Source organism: Vulpes lagopus, chromosome 11 (genome assembly GCF_018345385.1).
Source record: "Vulpes lagopus strain Blue_001 chromosome 11, ASM1834538v1, whole genome shotgun sequence".
Classification (NCBI taxonomy): domain Eukaryota; kingdom Metazoa; phylum Chordata; class Mammalia; order Carnivora; family Canidae; genus Vulpes; species Vulpes lagopus.
Genome location: NC_054834.1, coordinates 72,675,232 through 72,692,455, shown reverse-complemented (window position 1 = coordinate 72,692,455; position 17,224 = coordinate 72,675,232). Strand labels below are relative to the sequence as shown.

The 17,224-nt window shown below is 54.8% G+C and overlaps 1 protein-coding gene across 2 annotated transcripts in view; it reads left to right on the top strand.

The window, feature by feature from the left end:
- The window catches only part of IGHMBP2 (immunoglobulin mu DNA binding protein 2), a 24,500-nt gene extending 7,276 nt beyond the window's left edge, over positions 1-17,224 (top strand). For both annotated transcript variants that reach the window (XM_041774215.1, XM_041774216.1), the window contains 10 exons: positions 1,634-1,834; positions 3,993-4,140; positions 5,329-5,503; positions 7,565-7,747; positions 8,027-8,145; positions 8,543-8,637; positions 9,543-9,666; positions 10,406-11,314; positions 13,508-13,680; positions 16,117-17,224. In XM_041774215.1, coding sequence (XP_041630149.1) covers positions 1,634-1,834; positions 3,993-4,140; positions 5,329-5,503; positions 7,565-7,747; positions 8,027-8,145; positions 8,543-8,637; positions 9,543-9,666; positions 10,406-11,314; positions 13,508-13,680; positions 16,117-16,314 — 2,325 coding nt within the window. In that variant the 3' untranslated portion in view covers positions 16,315-17,224. The remainder of the gene's footprint in view (positions 1-1,633; positions 1,835-3,992; positions 4,141-5,328; positions 5,504-7,564; positions 7,748-8,026; positions 8,146-8,542; positions 8,638-9,542; positions 9,667-10,405; positions 11,315-13,507; positions 13,681-16,116) is intronic.

The window sequence follows — 17,224 nt, the reverse complement described above, 5'->3', positions numbered from 1 at the left end:
TGGGCAGGCCTGTCCGTACCTTTGGGCCCTGTAGTTAGTTCAGGGAGACAGCTGGCCTGTCATTGACATGGGATATGGGATATTGTATATCACTCATTTATGTTTTTAATAGTTGAGAATGGTCTTTTTTCCTCTGCATCCACATGAGTGAGTCATTATGGATTCTGAGCATGTTTGGAAAACTTTTAGAAAATCTTTCTTTGTAAATATCAGATAACTGTAAGAATTACAGTAATGATGATCAACATTTTACTGATGAGTTCTTACAAAATAGTTATCCTTCTGAGTGCTGTCCATGTACTCAGGTAGTCCTCACAGAAACCCTGGGTGCTAGGAACTATTGGGGGACCCGTGTTTCCAAAGAAATTGGCAAAGGTCCCAAGCAGTGGGTGGATGGCAGGGCCAGGGTTTGGACTCAGGCAGTCACGCTCTCCAGGGTCTTTGCTCTGAGCCTCATGCTCCTCTGCAGGCAGAACCGCTGCTGCTTGGAGCTGAAGGGAGATCTTGGTCATGAAACTGTCCAGTAGTTTCATACAAATGAGTGATTTGGCTCAGGCATTTGAAAACTTGATTAAGTGATGACTCATTGGTAGGAAGCAGGTCTGGTGGTTTGATTGGATAATGCCTCCTGTTTGTGTAAACTGAGACAGAACACACCTTGGTTCACACTCAGGCCCTCTGTGGGAGGACACACGTGGCGCAGGACACAGGGAGGGCCAGGCCGTGGCCGCCTGCTTCTGAGGCTTGTGTTCCTGGGGGGTCTGCTCCACCTCCTCTGCTAGCTGTCACCTGCTTCTAATAGTGGAACTTCCAGTTTTTCTTTCCTGATTTAAAATCACTACAAAAAATAGTGTTAGGAGCAAGATTGAGCCCATCAGAAAGATTTCAGGACGCTTTAATTTTTGAGTCCCCCCCCTCCCCGGTTGCAAATTATTTAACATTTCTGGTTCTAGGAGTTCTTTGTATTCTTTTATTTTTTTTAAGATTTTATTTATTCGAGAGTGTGAGCAGGAATGCAAGTGAATGAACAGAGGGAGAGGGAGAAGCAGGCTCCGCACTGAGCAAGGAGCCTGATGAGGGGCTCAGTCCCAGGATGCTGAGCCGACCCCGGCCAATGGCTGACCGGCTGAGCCCCCCAGGTGCCCGGTGACTAGACTTCTGAAGCATCAGTTGCAGCTACTATAGAGTCTGCAGTAACATGTGTCATTCATTCATTCGTTCGTTCGTTCATTCATTCATTCATTCATTCATTCATTATTTTTTTATTGGTGTTCAATTTGCCAACATACAGAATAATACCCAGTGCTCATCCCGTCAAGTGCCCCCCTCAGTGCTCGCCACCCAGTCACCCCCATCCCCTGCCCTCCTCCCCTTCCATCACCCCTAGTTCGTTTCCCAGAGTTAGGAGTCTTCCATGTTCTGTCTCCCTTTCTGATATTTCCTACCCATTTCTTCTCCCTTCCCCTCTATTCCCTTTCACTATTTTTAGGTCGCGTGCAGCCGTCCCTCCAGCCGCTCTGACATCACTTGTGCACTCTGTCCTCTCTCTACTTTCAAGGCTTTCTCTTTGTTTTAGCATGAACTTAAGTGGTTGACTAAAGAAGTCGCTGAATTTGAGCTTTGCCCCCCCCAGGTTCTGTGCTGTGCTCCCTCTAACATAGCTGTGGACAATCTGGTGGAGCGCCTGGCTCGGTGTAAGCAGAAGATCCTGCGCCTCGGGCACCCTGCCCGCCTCCTGGAGTCCATTCAGCAGCATTCCCTCGATGCGGTTTTAGCGCGGAGTGACAATGCCCAGATTGTTGCAGACATCAGAAAGGACATTGATCAGGCCTTTGTACGTACCTCCTACCAGCGACCGCTCTGCATGCTTTCTGATCCACAGTTTTTCCTGGGAGCCAATTTTGTCTGTGCTCCTCTTCACTTTTCCTTTGCCTCTATCAATTCATTTAAGAATTTCAAACATAGGGGCGGTAGGGGGTGGTGCCTGGGAGGCTCAGTCTGTTAAGCGTCTGACTCTTGATCTCAGTGCAGGTTCTGATCTCAGGGTTGTGAGTTCAGGCCATGAGTTGGGCTCCACACTGGGCATGGAGCCTACTTAAAAAAAAAAGAATTTCAAATATCAGAACTGCCCATTAAAAGGGTCCCCCCCCCCCCGCCCCAGTTGTATTAAGAAATTAAGGACTGCCCACTTTTGATAGAAATTTGTACTCAGCACTTAATAGGGTCTCAGCTGTTTACAAAGTAGTTTTGGGAGGAGGTGAGAGGTCATCTTAAAGAAGACATGTCTCTAAACATCCCCTAGGTCTGATAATATTGGCAAGAAAAAACCCAGGAACCTGATAATAAAAATTCAAAAATTCATCTTCCCAAATTTTGGTCCATTTACACTCTCCCTGTGGAAAAGAGGCAGTGGGTGACAGGATAATTGGAGACGTGTTAAGTCTTGCAGTCTGGTACTTTGGCGCTCGCTGGTTCTCTGATTTACCATCCCCTTCGTTTGCTCACAGTCAGCTGGTCTCATGGCCTCACATTGCTGCTCCTCTGTGTCCTGGTCCCACAGGGCTGGGGCTGTGAGTCTGCCTTCCCATGGGTGCGGAATAGTGGGGTGGCACTCGAGATGCCAGTGTGCACCCAGCAGATCTGAGGACAGGCTGAGAGCATGTCAATTGAGGGTAGAGGGGATAGGAGTATGCCCGGATGGTATTGCCTCCACCACAGATGTGGATGACTGCCTTTCTTGTTTCCATTTGTAATCAGTGCTTTTCAGGGTCTTCCCCATAAGGAAGGCACAGTAAGGCCCCCCAGTCAACCCTGCCATATCCAGTTCTCCAAAGCAGAAATCACAGTTAGGAAGGGTATCTTGGGCCTCCCGGGTGGCTCAGCGGTTTAGTGCTGCTTTCAACCCAGGGCCTGATCCTGGAGATCTGGGATCGAGTCCCACATCAGGCTCCCTTCATGGAGCCTGCTTTTCCCTCTGCCTATGTCTCTGCCCCTCTCTCTCTCTCTGTGTCTCATGAATGAATAAATAAAATCTTAAAAAAATAAAGGGTGTCTTTTTTAAGATTTTATTTATTTGAGAGAGAGTGAGCTTCTGAGTGCTGAGGAGAGGTAGAGGATGAGAAAGAAACAGGGTCCTTACTAAGCAGGGAGCCCAACTTGGGGTTCAACCCTAGGACCCAGAGATCATGACCCAAGCTGAAGGCAGATGCTTCACCGTCTGAGCTAACCAGCTGCCTCTAGGAAGAGTGTCTTCTTTAGTATTACAGAAAGTCGAGGCTTAGATACACATTTTATAGGTTGAGAAAAGTTTGTTACTCTCTTGGCAAATATGGAATAACAACTGAAGTGTATAGCCTCTTCTCTGTGAGCAGCTAAAACCCAAATCCTGGGATGGCAGGTGCTCTTTCTTGCCAAGAGCATGTGTGGTGACTGCTCAGGGTAGGGTGGGGTCCCATTTCTGGTTTCATCTGAGTTACAGTTCTTTTTTTTTTTTTTTTTTTTTTTCCTGAGTTACAGTTCTAAGCACTGTCTGGTTTGAGGACCTGGACTCTGCCCCGCTCCCTCCCCCGTGCGGGTAACACTGGCAGTAAGGCCACAGGGTGTCAAGTGCTGGGTCACCTGTGTGTATCTGTTGTTCCTTTCAGATGGATTCTTTTTTTTTTTTTTTTTTAAAAGACTTTTTAAATTTATTCATGAGAGACACAGAGAGAGAGAGAGGCAGACACAGGCAGAGGGAGAAGCAGGCTCCATGCAGGGAGCCCGATGTGAGACTCGATCCTGGGTCTCCAGGATCACGCCCTGGACCGAAGGTGGTGCTAAACCACTGAGCCACCCGGGCTGCCCATCAAACGGATTCTTGACATTTTAGCGCCTCTCAAGCTTAATGAAGTGGACCAGCTGGTTATAAACAGGAGCACTTCATGAAAGAGAAAGAGCTAAGTAGGTGCGAAATCACGTGCAAGCATTTATGTGTTATTGGCTTTCCTTTGTAGGTGAACAACAGGCAGACCCAGGATAGGAGAGAGAAGAGTAGTGTTTGGAATGAAGTCAAGCTGTTAAGGAAAGAGCTGAAGGAGAGGGAGGAAGCCGCGATGCTGGAGAGCCTCACTTCGGCAGCGGTGGTGCTGGCGACCAACACGGGTGAGGGGAGCAGGTCCGCCCTCAGCAAGGCTTCCTAGAGGGGCCGGGAGGGGTTTTCTCCCTTCCCTGTTTCTGGCGGGGTTTGTGTAGAGCTGTCCATAAATGGTGGGATTCACCATGGAAGTCTTCAGGGCCTGGAGTGTTCCTTATGAGGAGTTTTTCAATGACCAACTCAGTTTAATCCATATTGATTCAGGGATATTCAGGTTTCCTCTTCTTGAGCCAGGTAGTGTCTTCAAGGAACTCGTTCATTTAATCTAATGGATCAAAATCATAGGTCTAAACTTGTTCTTAATATCCACTTATGTTACAAATATCTGTGGCATCTGTAATGGTGTCACTGGTTTCATTCCTGATACCGGGAATACGGAAATCAGGTTCTCTTCCCTCCCCGGGGCTTGTTGTTACTGTTTGGTTTGTTTAGTGACTTCCCTGACCTGATTCTGAGATGCCTGCATTGTTGTCCCCAGCGGCCACTGAAGCCTGCCAGCACAGAGGGCAGGGGAGGATCGCACAGATTGCCTCCCATGATGGAAGTGGCACATCTGCGGGTCTTGGCTGAGGGCCTCTGTGTGTTGGGGGCACACGTTCAGAGCTCAGCCAGGCGCTTCACAGCTCTCGGGCCTCGCTTCCTTTTGGTGTGAAGCCAGAGGTGAACCAGCCATGAGCGCTTCGGGGCTCCTGGGGTTTTGTGTGAGCACACACACAGCCCGACGTGTGTAGATCGCCTTCTGGGCCCCCAGGGTCAGGTTGGAGCTTCTCTACCCCTTGTGGATATCTCATTCCCTCAATCTTCCTTTGAGGCTTTCCGGTTACGTCTCGCTCCCTCCAGCTGTTGTGCATTGCCTCAGAGATTCATGGTTTTGGGCAAATGCTTGGGGAGAGGGCTTTCTGCATCGGGGGTGCTCCCAGCCCCTATAGGGCTGATGGAGCCTGGTGTTTGGAGTGTTGAGGTGGCCTTTGGCTAGGAGCACACTGCCTCACACATGAACACAGGTGGGCTGTAACACGAGGTTTTTAATGTCCTTCCTGAGTTTTTATTCCAAGACGCACGCTTCTTACACCGTCCTAACGCTGGACTGGATTCTGAACCGACAGGTCTGTTGGCATGTCTTGCAGTGTGTTCACAGCTGCTAGGACGCAGACAGCCAGCAACTTCTGTAAGGCTCACGGTTCCAATTCCACCAGGTGCCTCTTCTGATGGTCCCCTGAGGTTACTGCCCGATACCCACTTTGATGTGGTGGTCATCGACGAGTGCGCGCAGGCTCTGGAAGCTAGCTGCTGGATCCCCCTGCTGAAGGCCAGGAAGTGCATCCTGGCTGGAGATCACAAACAGCTGCCCCCCACCACGGTCTCTCATAAGTAAGACCCCTGCCCGTGTCTCTGTCGCCTCAGCACTCGGCACCGTGCCCAGTCTGGGCCAGTTGAGTGGTTTCCCAGCAGGTCAATGTGCCTGTTCCATCAGGTGGGGTCCGAGGGAGAGCTGCTTCTGTGGGTGGGCCAACTGGCCTCTGGGTTGATCAGCTCCTGGCCTGGCCTGGAGTCTCCCGAGTCCTGACCTGTAGGCACATCCTTTGACTGAGGCCACAAGGAGTGATTCTGTAGATTCTGATCCTGCATGCCGCAGAGATGCAGCAGTCCCTGGTGTTGTGACCAAGCTTGGCCGTCCCGGCCCCTCCTCCTCCACTGCTCTGGCCTCACTGGCCTCTTCTGCCCTTTCTCTCCCCGTCTGGACGGTTCCTTCCCGGACACGGGCTGACCTCACCCTCCTCCGTTCAGTCCTCTCCCGGATGAGCCCTCTTCGTGGCCTCCCGTGACCACCCTGTCTCCATGTGTCCCTGTTATCTGTAGGTCCCTTGTCACAGCTTCTCAGTGTTTCTGTGGCAGCAGTGTGTTAGTCTGTTCGTTCCCTGGTTGTTCCAACTGGGATGTAAGTTGTGACCAGGACTGGCCTTGTGTAAATGCGCCCAGGGACACCAGCCGTCCCCGAGGCAGGGAATTTCTCCCCACACAGGTGGCTTTCTTCCCGCTCTGCTGCTCCCCAAGATGCTCTTATCCTTCGCTGTGAGTGTGGACAGGTCGCAGTGGAGCTTCTGGCTCCCTTTCTGGGGGCCAGAAGCACAATGAGCCGGCATGTCTGTTGGGTGGAACCCACCAGAGGGGAGAGGGGGCCCCCAGAGCAGAGGGGCATTAAGTCAGGATCTGTCGGAGAAGGAGAGCACCTAGCATGGGTCCTCAGAGTGGGTGCAGTGCAGGTGGAGATGGGGCGCTGTGTTTGGGGAGTTGTCCTGACGGGAGGCCTGCCCCCACGGTAGGAGTCGGTGTGGAGACTCCGGGACAGGGGCTCTGTATCCTGCACAGACCTTTGTGTGGAGAGCGTTTGGAGCTGTGCCCTTGGAGCAGGGATGCCCCCGTTGGGGGAACTTGTGCCAGGCAGTTCTCTGTTTGTAGCGGGGACTGGTAGCTGCTTTGCTCATGTCTCTGGCATGAATCGTTTTCAGTAGGTATCTGAATTGGAAGAGGTTGACCTCGAGGTCTTACAAGCTTACAGAGCAAGGGCCCCTGAAGTATGATCAGGAACTTTGCCCCAGTTTTAGTATCACTGACCGGGAGGGAGACGTTGTGCCATGGTGGTGAAGAGGTGCTTCGGCCTCTGCAGCTCACTGGCTGGGCAGCCTTGGGCTGGTCCCTCAACTTCTCTGTGTCTCACTCTCCTCCTGGGGAAGTGGGATGCACAACACTACCCCTTAAGGTTTTGTGAGGATTGAGTGAGTTAACAGCGTTAAGAGTGGTTCACAGGAAGCCGTAGGTGAATGTCAGCTGTGGTTACAATTAGTAGTGGGTTACTTGTGGCTGAAGTATGTTGGAGTTTGAAATAATTTGTAACAGTTTGCGGTTGGTACTGTGACAAATCATCACTTGAACAGCATAGATTTATTCGTGATTCTGGAAGTCAGAAGTCCACACTTGGGCTCCGTGGGTTAAAGTCAGGGTGTTGGCAGGGAAGCTCCGGGGGAGGGTTCATGTTTTAGGCTTTTCCAGCTTCTGGAAGTGCCTCACTCTTTCACCTGGGGCCCCTTCTTCACCCGTACAGCCAGCGGGCAGTGTCTTCACTTCTCTGGTCTTGTCTTCTCTGACCCTGACCCTCACCCTGACCCTGACCCTCACCCTCCTGCCTCCCTCTTAGAAGGACCCCCCGATAGCTTTGGGCCTACTGTGACTTCACACACACAGGTATGGTCACGTGTTCACAGGTCCCAGGATGTGGGCGTCTTTGGGGTGAGCACAACCTTAATTTTAGGTCAGAACTTGGGGTGGGGGCATTGGGATCTGAGGTTTGAACACCGCTTTCCTCCCTGGACTCTGGTTTCAGGGCAGACTCGGAAACTCAGGCTCCCCTTTCCGGTTCCTGTCTTGGCACAGGGCTGCCCTGGCGGGGCTTTCACTCAGCCTGATGGAGCGCCTGGCTGAGGAGCATGGCGTGCGTGTGGTGCGGACACTGACGGTGCAGTACCGCATGCACCAGGCCATCATGCGGTGGGCCTCGGAGGCCCTGTACCATGGGCAGCTCACAGCCCACCCTTCCGTGGCTGGGCACCTTCTGCGGTGAGTGCTTCGGTTCTGCCCCACCTGGCCTACCCTGAGTCCCACATTCAGTGGAGAGTCTAGAGTAAAAGTCACCTCTGAGGCTGGCTTTCAGGCGGGAGGGCCTTACTCTGCAGGGCTGTTTTGGGGTGCTCAGTCTCTGAGGTTCTTCATGTCCCCTGTTTCCCGTGGGAATAGGCTGTGCCAGAGGGAGTAAAGAGAGACTCGAGTTCTGTCATTAGGGCTTCAGCTCTGCTTTATTGCCCTGGGGTCATGTGTTCAGTCTCCACCTGCATGCAGGGACCTCCCGGGAGTGGCTGCCACAGAGGAAACAGGCATCCCCCTGCTGCTTGTGGACACAGCCGGCTGCGGGCTGTTTGAACTCGAAGAGGATGACGACCAGTCTAAGGGGAACCCTGGTGAGCTCGCTGGGACAGGGCCAGTGTTCTAGCTTCATCAGACCCTGAGCTCCTCTTCATGGAAACCTACTGCAGTTGCCAACTTCAGAGGAGCTGAGTAGGGGGGGGAGAAGAGAGGAGGTGGGAACACATGTGGCTTTGGGGGAAGGAGTAGGCTTGGGAGGGGGCATGAGGCCGCTGTGGTCGGCCTCGTTGGCCTTGGACAAGATCCTGGCTCCCCCATGGTGCCAGCCTGTGTCTTTGTTGGCTCGGTCTGGCAACCCTGCAGCTCAGGGCATTACCCCAGGCACGATGTAAGATCCGCTTGTAGGATTGTGTGGACTGCTAAAGAAACTAGCATTGATGATGGGGGTCTGCTCCAAGTGACCTGGCCCACAGCCTGCTTACATCCCTCCAGGTGAAGTGCGCCTTGTCAGTCTGCACATCCAGGCCCTGGTGGATGCTGGTGTCCAGGCAAGCGACATCGCCGTCATCACGCCATACAACCTCCAGGTGTGAGGGGGCCCATTTGTCTGTCTGTGTCGGTGGGCACAGTCCCCCTAAGTGAAGGGAAGGTGTGGTTTATGGTCTCTGACTGTAAACTCTAGGCCGACTGTTCATCTCCTAACTAGATCCAGGGCACACATGACAGTAGCAAGAATCTGTCTCTTTTACTTGCTCTGCTGATGTCAGCCTGCTTCCCTGCTTGGCGTCATTATTCTGGCCAGCTGCCCAGGAGGTCCTGGCTGCCTGGGCTGGCGCCATCCTTACAGAGCAGCCCTGGGGACTGCCTGTCCCATCACAGCCTCTCCCACAGGGTCTCAGCTTTGGATCTTAGGAATCTGACTTAGGTCCCCATCCCTGCACTGGTTGCTGTGGCTGGAGCAGTTCCTCACCCGTCTTTGGGTAGGGGGGCTGGCTCTGTTTCCTGGGCTAAGTGCGGGACAGGCAGTTTGCTGAAGGAAGATCGGGGTGTTGCCTGTTACTGGGGGCAGGGGGGGAGCAGCAGAAGCAGCCATCACCTGCTCCTTTCTTTTTGGGGTTTCTCATGTTTTCTCTCTCAGTGCCTACATGCTTGTCACTAAAGTCTGTCTTGCTTGGTGGAAAAAATGCAGGTGCAGGCAGGAAGGTATCATGAGGTCTGTGGCTCGGTTGCCATCCCTTCCTGGTTTACAGGCATCACACAGAAGGGTGTCTGGGCAGGGGGCTGTCTTGAGCCAGAAGAAATGACGTAACGTCAGTGCTGGGGTGTGAGGCCGCACCTGACCTGTTTATGTGCTGCTTCGTGTATTTGCTGACCTGACAGAAGGCAGTCACGGCCCTTGTGCGGCGTGAGGCCCTCTGCCAAGTACAAGAGCAGCGTCAAGGCTGCCGTGGCCTGAGCTGTGATGTGGACGTGGCCCTGCTTGGTGTTCCAGGTGGACCTGCTCAGACAGAGCCTTGCCCACAGGCACCCTGAGCTTGAAATTAAGTCAGTTGACGGCTTCCAAGGCCGAGAGAAGGAGGCTGTGGTACTGTCCTTCGTCAGATCCAATAGGAAAGGTACGTAGGGGGCAGCCTGGGTGGCTCAGTGGTTTAGCGCTGTCTTCCGCCCAGGGCATGATCCTGGAGTCCCGGGATCGAGTCCCGCGTCAGGCTCCCTGCATGGAGCCTGCTTCTTCCTCTGCCTGTGTCTCTGCCTCTCTCTCTCTCTCTCTCTCTCTCTCTCTCTCTCTCTCTGTTTCTCATGAATAAATAAAATCTTTAAAAAAAAAAAAAAAGGAAAGGTACATACGGCTCCACAGAGGCCTCTGGGGAAGCACAGAATAGATTATTCGGAGGGCATACTGGATTTCTGCTGGGGTTGTGCAAGTTGGTGTGAGCGTGGTCTCTGTGAGCTTGGCGTGGGGCAAGAGGCAGGTGAGAGATGGGGCCAGAGGTGGGGTGCAGCAGGGCTCTGACCAGAGCCTGCGTGAAGTGGGCTCATCCTTCGCGCTTTCCCTGCTGCTGGCTGCAGTCACCCCCCCGGGCTGGGCTGGGGAAGGAGACGAGCAGCCGTATCCAGACCATGTACTGTGGAGCCAGACTTGGTAAGCCATGGGCGGGCAGCAGCAGGATGGGCAGCAGGAGGTCTGTGCAGGTGCCCGGGGTGGCCCAGCAGGCGGCGGTGCGGCAGTGGGCCGGTGGTTGGTGGAGAAGGGACGTCGGACGATCCCCTTGGTGATCCTTATCACTCAGGTTCCGGAGTTGACTACCTGTTCCTTAGTTTCGGGTCTGCCGCTCAGCCCTGGCTTGTTCCTAGGTGAGGTGGGCTTCCTTGCTGAGGACCGGAGGATCAACGTTGCCGTCACCCGTGCTCGGCGCCACGTGGCAGTTGTGTGCGATTCTCGCACTGTTAGCAACCATGCCTTCTTGAAGACCCTGGTGGATCACTTCACAGAGCACGGGGAGGTGCGCACCGCCTTTGAATATCTTGATGACATCATCCCTGAAAACTACTCCCACGAGAGTTCCCAGGGCCACGGACAAGCTGGTGCGAAACCCCAAAGCTCTGCGGCATTGTCCAGGAAGCCTCCTGGGAGCCGGCCTCAGGAGGGGGCCCAGGAAGGGGCCCAGGAGGCCAGAGCAGCTGCTGGGCTGGAGCGGAAGAGGCGGGGTGGGAAGCCCTCGGTCCCTGAGGTCCCTTCTCAGCCCAGCCTCAATGGAGGCAGCCCAGAGGGAGCGGGGAGCAGAGACCATGCAGACCACTTCAGGGCCATGATTGCGGAGTTTGTGGCGAGTGAGAAAACTCAGTTGGAGTTTCCTCCTTCCCTGAACTCACATGACAGGATGTGGGTCCATCAGATCGCCGAAGAGCACGGACTGAGACATGACAGCACTGGGACGGGGAAGAAGAGGTTCATCACTGTGAGCAAGAGAGCCCCTCCTGCCCCGCCTGCACCGTCTGCGCCGCCTGCCCCACCTGCCCCGCCGCCTGCAGCAGGGGTCGGCAGCATAGCCCCTGTCGGTCCCACGGCCCCCAGCCCCACACAGACCAAGCCCCCTCTTGGGGAGCAGAGTGGCCAGGACCCCCTGAATCTAAAGGCCCTGTACCTGGAAAGGCTGCAGAGAGAGAAGAGCCGGCAGGAGCGGCCAGCCATGGAGGGGCAGCAGGCCCCGCACTCGGGGCCACGCACGCTACCTGAGAGGAAGAAGAAGAAAGAGGCAAAAGGTAAGTGGGGTCACGTAATGGGAGTCCAGCTTGGCGCCCTGTGCCTGGGGTGTCTGCCCCACATGAAGCCTGCCTGCCACCCTCAGACTCAGGACTTCCTCTTGTTGCTCCTGCTCTGGTTCTGCATCTTGCACCTTGTGTTTAACTGGTCTGGTATGAACTCCCTGAGGGCAGTGGTTGGTCACGGTGACCTTTGCGTCCCCGGGGCCTCAGGCAGCGCCTGGCAGGTGGGAAGTCCTCAGGGTGCATTTAGTGCAGGGGAAGAGCCAGGAGGGGGAGCCGAGGACAGTGTCCAGGAGCCGTTGGGTGATCTCAGATGTCCGTGCTGGGTGATAGCTGTCCCACATCCCAGCTCCTATCTTGCGCTGCAGTTGCTGCGCACTGGTGTGCTTGGTGGGTCTCTCTGCTCTGCCCCTTGCCCTGCAGTGTGATTGAGCATCCGCGTGAACTGAGCTTGAAGGCCTGGATTTTCTGGAGGCCTCTGGGTAGTCTCTTACTCCAGTTGTTGCTCTCTGAACAAGACCACCAAACCATCCACATCTTTTTTTTCTTTGAATTTCTGGGAGCAAAGCTGCACAAACATGACTCTTGGTCTTTGAGAGCAGCCCCAGGGTCTGAGGCCATACCTTACTGGTTCTGTGGTATTTAGTGAGCAGCTACTATGTGCCTGCTTTGTGCCAGGGAGTAAAGTCACCCTTGCTCTCCAGGAACCAACGTTCTGGCAGAAGAAAGAGAAGTTAAGTACCTATTTAAACCACATTGAGAAAATGGTTAGTGCCGTAAAGGGCAGGTGCTGGGACACGATGACGGGAGGACCTGGCCTTCCTTCTGGGAGGTGTGTGGCATGGTTACTTGAAGACTGTGTTCTGGGGAGACTTAGCCCCGCTTTGAAGTGTTTCTTGAAGCAGCGGCCACCTTCAGAATTCATCTTGCCACTCAGAGTCAGAACATGACCTGTCCAGTCAGTCTCTAGACTCTGTGCTGAGGTTCCAGCAGCTGAGAAGCAGAGGCAGTCTGAACGTGCCCCTGGGGCCATGGCTGGAGGCCCTGTGGGGTAGGGTGCCGCTAAATGCGTCAGAGGCTGCCTGCCCCTCAGGAGGGTTGGGGGAATGACAGGCACTCGGTCCTGTCCGATAAGCAGTCAGGACTCTTGGGAGATCTCGTTTCTGGATTGGGGCCTGAACACTCCTGTGTGCCTGGTCCCTGCATCTTGTCTGTTTCTTGAGGATGCTGACAAGTGGCGAGCACCTTGTCAGTCCTTCCCTAAGCCTCCTGCTGCTGCTCCTGGGCATGAGCACGTCTTTCCCTCCCCTGCCCTCTGATGCCCAGCAGGCTGGCATGTTGTGAGTGCAGTAGAGCCCGTCTGGGGTGGGGGACGGGCTTGGGGCCCCTCCCCGTTTACAGAGGATGGTGGCAGAGTTGCATCTGCACAGAAAGACTGGTGTGGCTGCAGCCGACCAAGGTGCCAGTAGACCAGTGGTGCTTTCTGAGTGAGGTCATGGTTGCCCCTGGGTCCTTCTGAGGCTGACCATCCTGACCTGTGTGCTTGGCGCTGCGGCATGCCTAGTATACGGAATTAACTCCAGGAAATGGCATGCCGGCATGTCCTGTCTGTTCCTGTCCCCTTGATCATTGAGGACAGCTGCCTCGTGGGAGCCTTGCAGTGTTTTCTGCATGTCCATGTTTGGAGTGCACAAATACATTTTACAGAATTAAAGTTATGCATGATCTCCTGTTTCTTTTCCACTTTTGAGCATTTTCTAGTAACTTAAAAAGGTTTCTCCATACCTGGTCAGGAAGGCTGAGGTCCCCTGACGTCGTTATCTGTGAATACACCGGTTTGTCCAGCTGTTTCCCTGCTATGGTTCACGTCGTAAGGAACGTCCTCGTAGTTAGATGTTTTCTTGATTAAAGCAGATGGACTTTTAGGGGCACTGTGTGTGCACTGATTTCCTTCTAGGAAGTCCGCATGCTGCCCACACCTCCTAGCAGGGACTGGTTATTAGCTCCCTGAGGAAGGGCCACTCTTGGCTGAACAGATGCCAGGCTTGAGTGAGGGTCATTTGCCTGTTTGCTGTGAACAGAAAGTGGGAAGCTGGGCACAGCAGCTTGGCAGGGCAGCCATGGGTCCAGCAGCAGGGTTCTCATCCCACTGTGTTCTTCCCTGTTTGAGCGACCCTTTTTTTTCCCTAGGACATGCGGCTGTAGATTTGCCCAGCGAGGAGGACTTTGATGCCCTGGTTGCGGCTGCCGTGAAGGCAGATAACACCTGCGGCCTCGCTAAGTGCACAGCCAGCGTGGTGACCCTGGGCCAGCTCTGCCAGCACTGTGGCCGCCGGTTCTGCCTCAGCCACCACCTGCCCGAGGTATGGCGACCCTCCGGGAGCTCAGATGGCAGAGTGCGGGGGGGTGGTGGTGGTAGTGCTTTGTCTCCGGGGCTTAGGCCCCGGGCAGATGTGCTCCACACACAAACAGTGGCTGGTCAGAAGCACTGAATATTTTTGAGTGGACACAGACTCATACTCTGCTTTAGGCATGAGGAAGTAAAATGTCATACTTGCCAAGTCGCCACCAAGTTGGTGGGAATTCTGGGTAGAGGGGATTTTGTTTTAGTGTCTTTGGGGTTTATCAGTGGGTTAGCATAGGGAAGGTGGGAGGTGGGGCCTCTGGCCCATGGTCTGAAATGGGCTGGCTGCCCAGCTGCTGCTTCATTCATTTCTTGAGCACATGTGGATCTCCTCTGCCAGGTGTGGGTTGCTGGGGGCCAGAGCAGGGTTCACCTCTGCTCCAGGCGGGGACCCGTGGGGACTTGGGTATGAGAGCTGTGTCTGGTGCCACAATGTGCTGACCATGTTGAGAGAGGATCTGGCGCCAAGCTGGCAGCAGGGGTGGGGGCTGGGTGGGGGAGGGCATATATGAAGGCCCTAGGGAGGGGGTACCCTTGTGCAGCTGGGAGCAGAGCCAGAGGCAGGGTGATGGAATGGAGGCTGCGAAGCCTGTGCACCGAGCAGTTGAGCTCTGCTTCTGGAGGCCGAGGGGAGCATTGGAGGTTTCAGCACCACCGTGTTGTGGGAGCCCTGGCTGCAGTGCAGGGAAGGCTCAGGGCGAGGCTGGGAGGTCCTGGGGTGGGTCGTGAGGAGCATGGAGGGATAGACTTGGGCCCTGAACTGGTTGTGGGTCACGACAAGAAGGGGAAGGAGGACCTAGAGGGGCCCTTGGGTTTCTGGTTTGGGCCAGTGGGAGGATGGCAGTGGGACTGTCGGAGGTGGGTGGGAAGGGCAGGCGTGGGGAGGGCATGTGGTGCCTGGGGTGTCACCGTCCTGGATGAGCTGCATGGGGATTCTGGTGGTGTCCCACCCTGGGCAGGGGTCCCCTCTCCACCCCTTACTCCTGCCCCAGTCCCCTTCCCACCTTCACTTGTGCACACACGCACATGCACATGTGCACAGTCTGTGTTCATATCTGTTTGACAAAGTGTGTGGTGTTTTAGAAAGATGTTTTTCTAGGATGTTTAGAAATTGTCTTATGGAGGTTTGGGGGACCAGCTTGCATTACTGGCATAGCCTATGCGGGCCCCTGGTGTGGGGCAGCTCCGGCTGCAGGGGCCAGTGGGCTGTGCGTTTCCCGTGTGGTCGGTGGAAGTGTTATGGGGAGCGCTAGCACAGTGTCCTATCTGACACGAGATGCTGGCTGCGGGCAGGGCTCCAAGTCTGTCACAAGTCTACGGTCAATGGGATGAGGCTGTGCAGAAATGGCATGGGGCTGGGTGGCAGGGTTCGGCCTCGATCACTAGCTCTATCACCTGCTCCCTTTGTCACATGGGCAAATGAACTCTGCCTCAGTCCTGAGCCACTTGCCCCACATGTTCATTGGGTGGTGTGCCTCAGCCCTCACCCCTGACCGAGGTGCAGTGAGGAGCGGGGGATGCAGGATGTGGGACACTGGGCCACATGGAAAGGATGACGCAGCATGGCTGTCTGTGGGAGAGCTGTGGTGGGCAGCCCATGAGCCTCGAGCGGCAGGGGTGGGGACAGACACTGTGCAGGTGGCAGGCTGCCAGGGTCCCTGAGCTGTGCACAGGGCTGGGGGAGCTGGCGGGCTAGGTCCACGCTGGTTCCACGGGCAATTCCCTTCCCTTCGTCTGTGCAGCATGGAAGCAGGCTTTCCAGAAGGAACCGTGTTATGCACACGTTGTGCACTGGCTGTAGTACCTGGTGCAGGGGATGTGCTCAGAAGGTTTCCTTCTTTCAAAAACAGGAGTTACGTGAGAGTTTCCTGAAAACACAGGGGCATGTCACCAGCTCATGCACATTTTGGAGCTCCCGTGACAGGCCTAGTGTTGGGATCAGATTAAAGAACACAGCTTTTTGCCCAGAGGGGACGTGATTGTACTTGGGCTACGTGCTTGAGGAAAGACATGTTGCTTCCAGGGGCATGACTTGTGTGTTGACTTTCTGCTTTTCAAACACCACTGCTGGTGGGCCTGTGTGTGTTTGTCACCCATACCCAAAGTGATGTCCCCCTGTCAGGGAGGTTGTGGGGATCTAGCCATGCGACAGCGTTTTCTCAGAGGATGGTTTGGGCTGAGCTGAAGGCAGAGATGGAGGGCAGGGTGTGGGTGCTTCCTCTAGCCCCCCTCCATGGCAGCCTGCTGGTGAGGGCTCAGGTGCAGGAAGGGTAGGCAGCCCCTCCAAAACCTCGTGATGGGGCATCATGGTCCCCAAGCTCTGCAGTGGGCAGAATTGCAGGCTGTTTGTCCCTGTTTGGCTTAGCACTCACCACTGTGTCTCCTCTCCCCCCAGATCCATGGCTGTGGGGAGAGGGCTCGCGCCCACGCCCGGCAGAGAATCAGCCGGGAAGGAGTCCTCTATGCCGGCAGTGGGACCAAGGACAGGTCCCTGGACCCAGCCAAGAGGGCCCAGCTCCAGAGGAGGCTGGATAAGAAGCTGGATGAGCTGACCAGCCAGAGGAAGAGTAAACGGAAGGAGAAGGAAAAGTGAAGAGCTAGTTCTTCACATGCTGCTCCAGAGCTCCTGCCTCTGAAAAAAACAGTGAGGGCAAGCTTTCTGCTTCCTTGTATTGCTTCTGGTGACAGTGTGCAACCTGACCCACCTGCCTGTATCAGAGTCGGGTGGGGGACACGGTGTCTGGGAGGAAGGAGGTGAGATTGTCTAACCTGACAGCTCTTGGAAGAGGGTGCCTGGGCGTGCGGTCAGTGCCACATGGCCCTCTCTGGACGTGGTGTAGGTAGGCCCAGGCATGCCACGTTCCCCTTCTCCTGCCTTGGACCGTTTCTTGGTCTGTTCCTTCCTTCCAAGTCAGAGCCGAAATCCCACCATCTGAACTTTGGGTGTTGTCATGAGGGTCCCCCTCAAACTATGTCCCCCTTCCTGGATCCAATACCCTCTCAAGCTTCATACAAGGAAATTCCTGCTTTTGGGGGCTGGCCAGCTTTCAGCCACCAGAATGAGGGAGAGCACTTGAAAAGTCAGATCACATACCTGGAGATGGCATCTGAGAGCACCAGGCACTTCTCCCATGTGCCCCAACGCAGCTGTGACTTCACTGAGTCCAGTTTCCATCTGTGTCCTGTTCCTGGCCAGGTGCGGTGACCCGACCTGGTCCTGCAGGGCAGCAGACTCAGCTCCGGCTCTGAGGTCTGGAGGCCCGCTGGGGCATGGTTTATGAAGGCGCCCTGGCCTGTGCGAGCCTGTGCAGGTGGCGGTCACGGAAAGGAGCTGTCCTAGAGCAGCCGCGTGGCTGACACAAAGCCGGAGCCCTCCCACGGGTGTTCTTTGCCAGCTGCTTCATTGAGGAGAACCTCAGGTCGTTATATTTTGGTCTCAGAGTTTTATTTGTTTAAATGGGATATAAATTATTTAAGAGTGAAATAAAGATCCATGCACATCT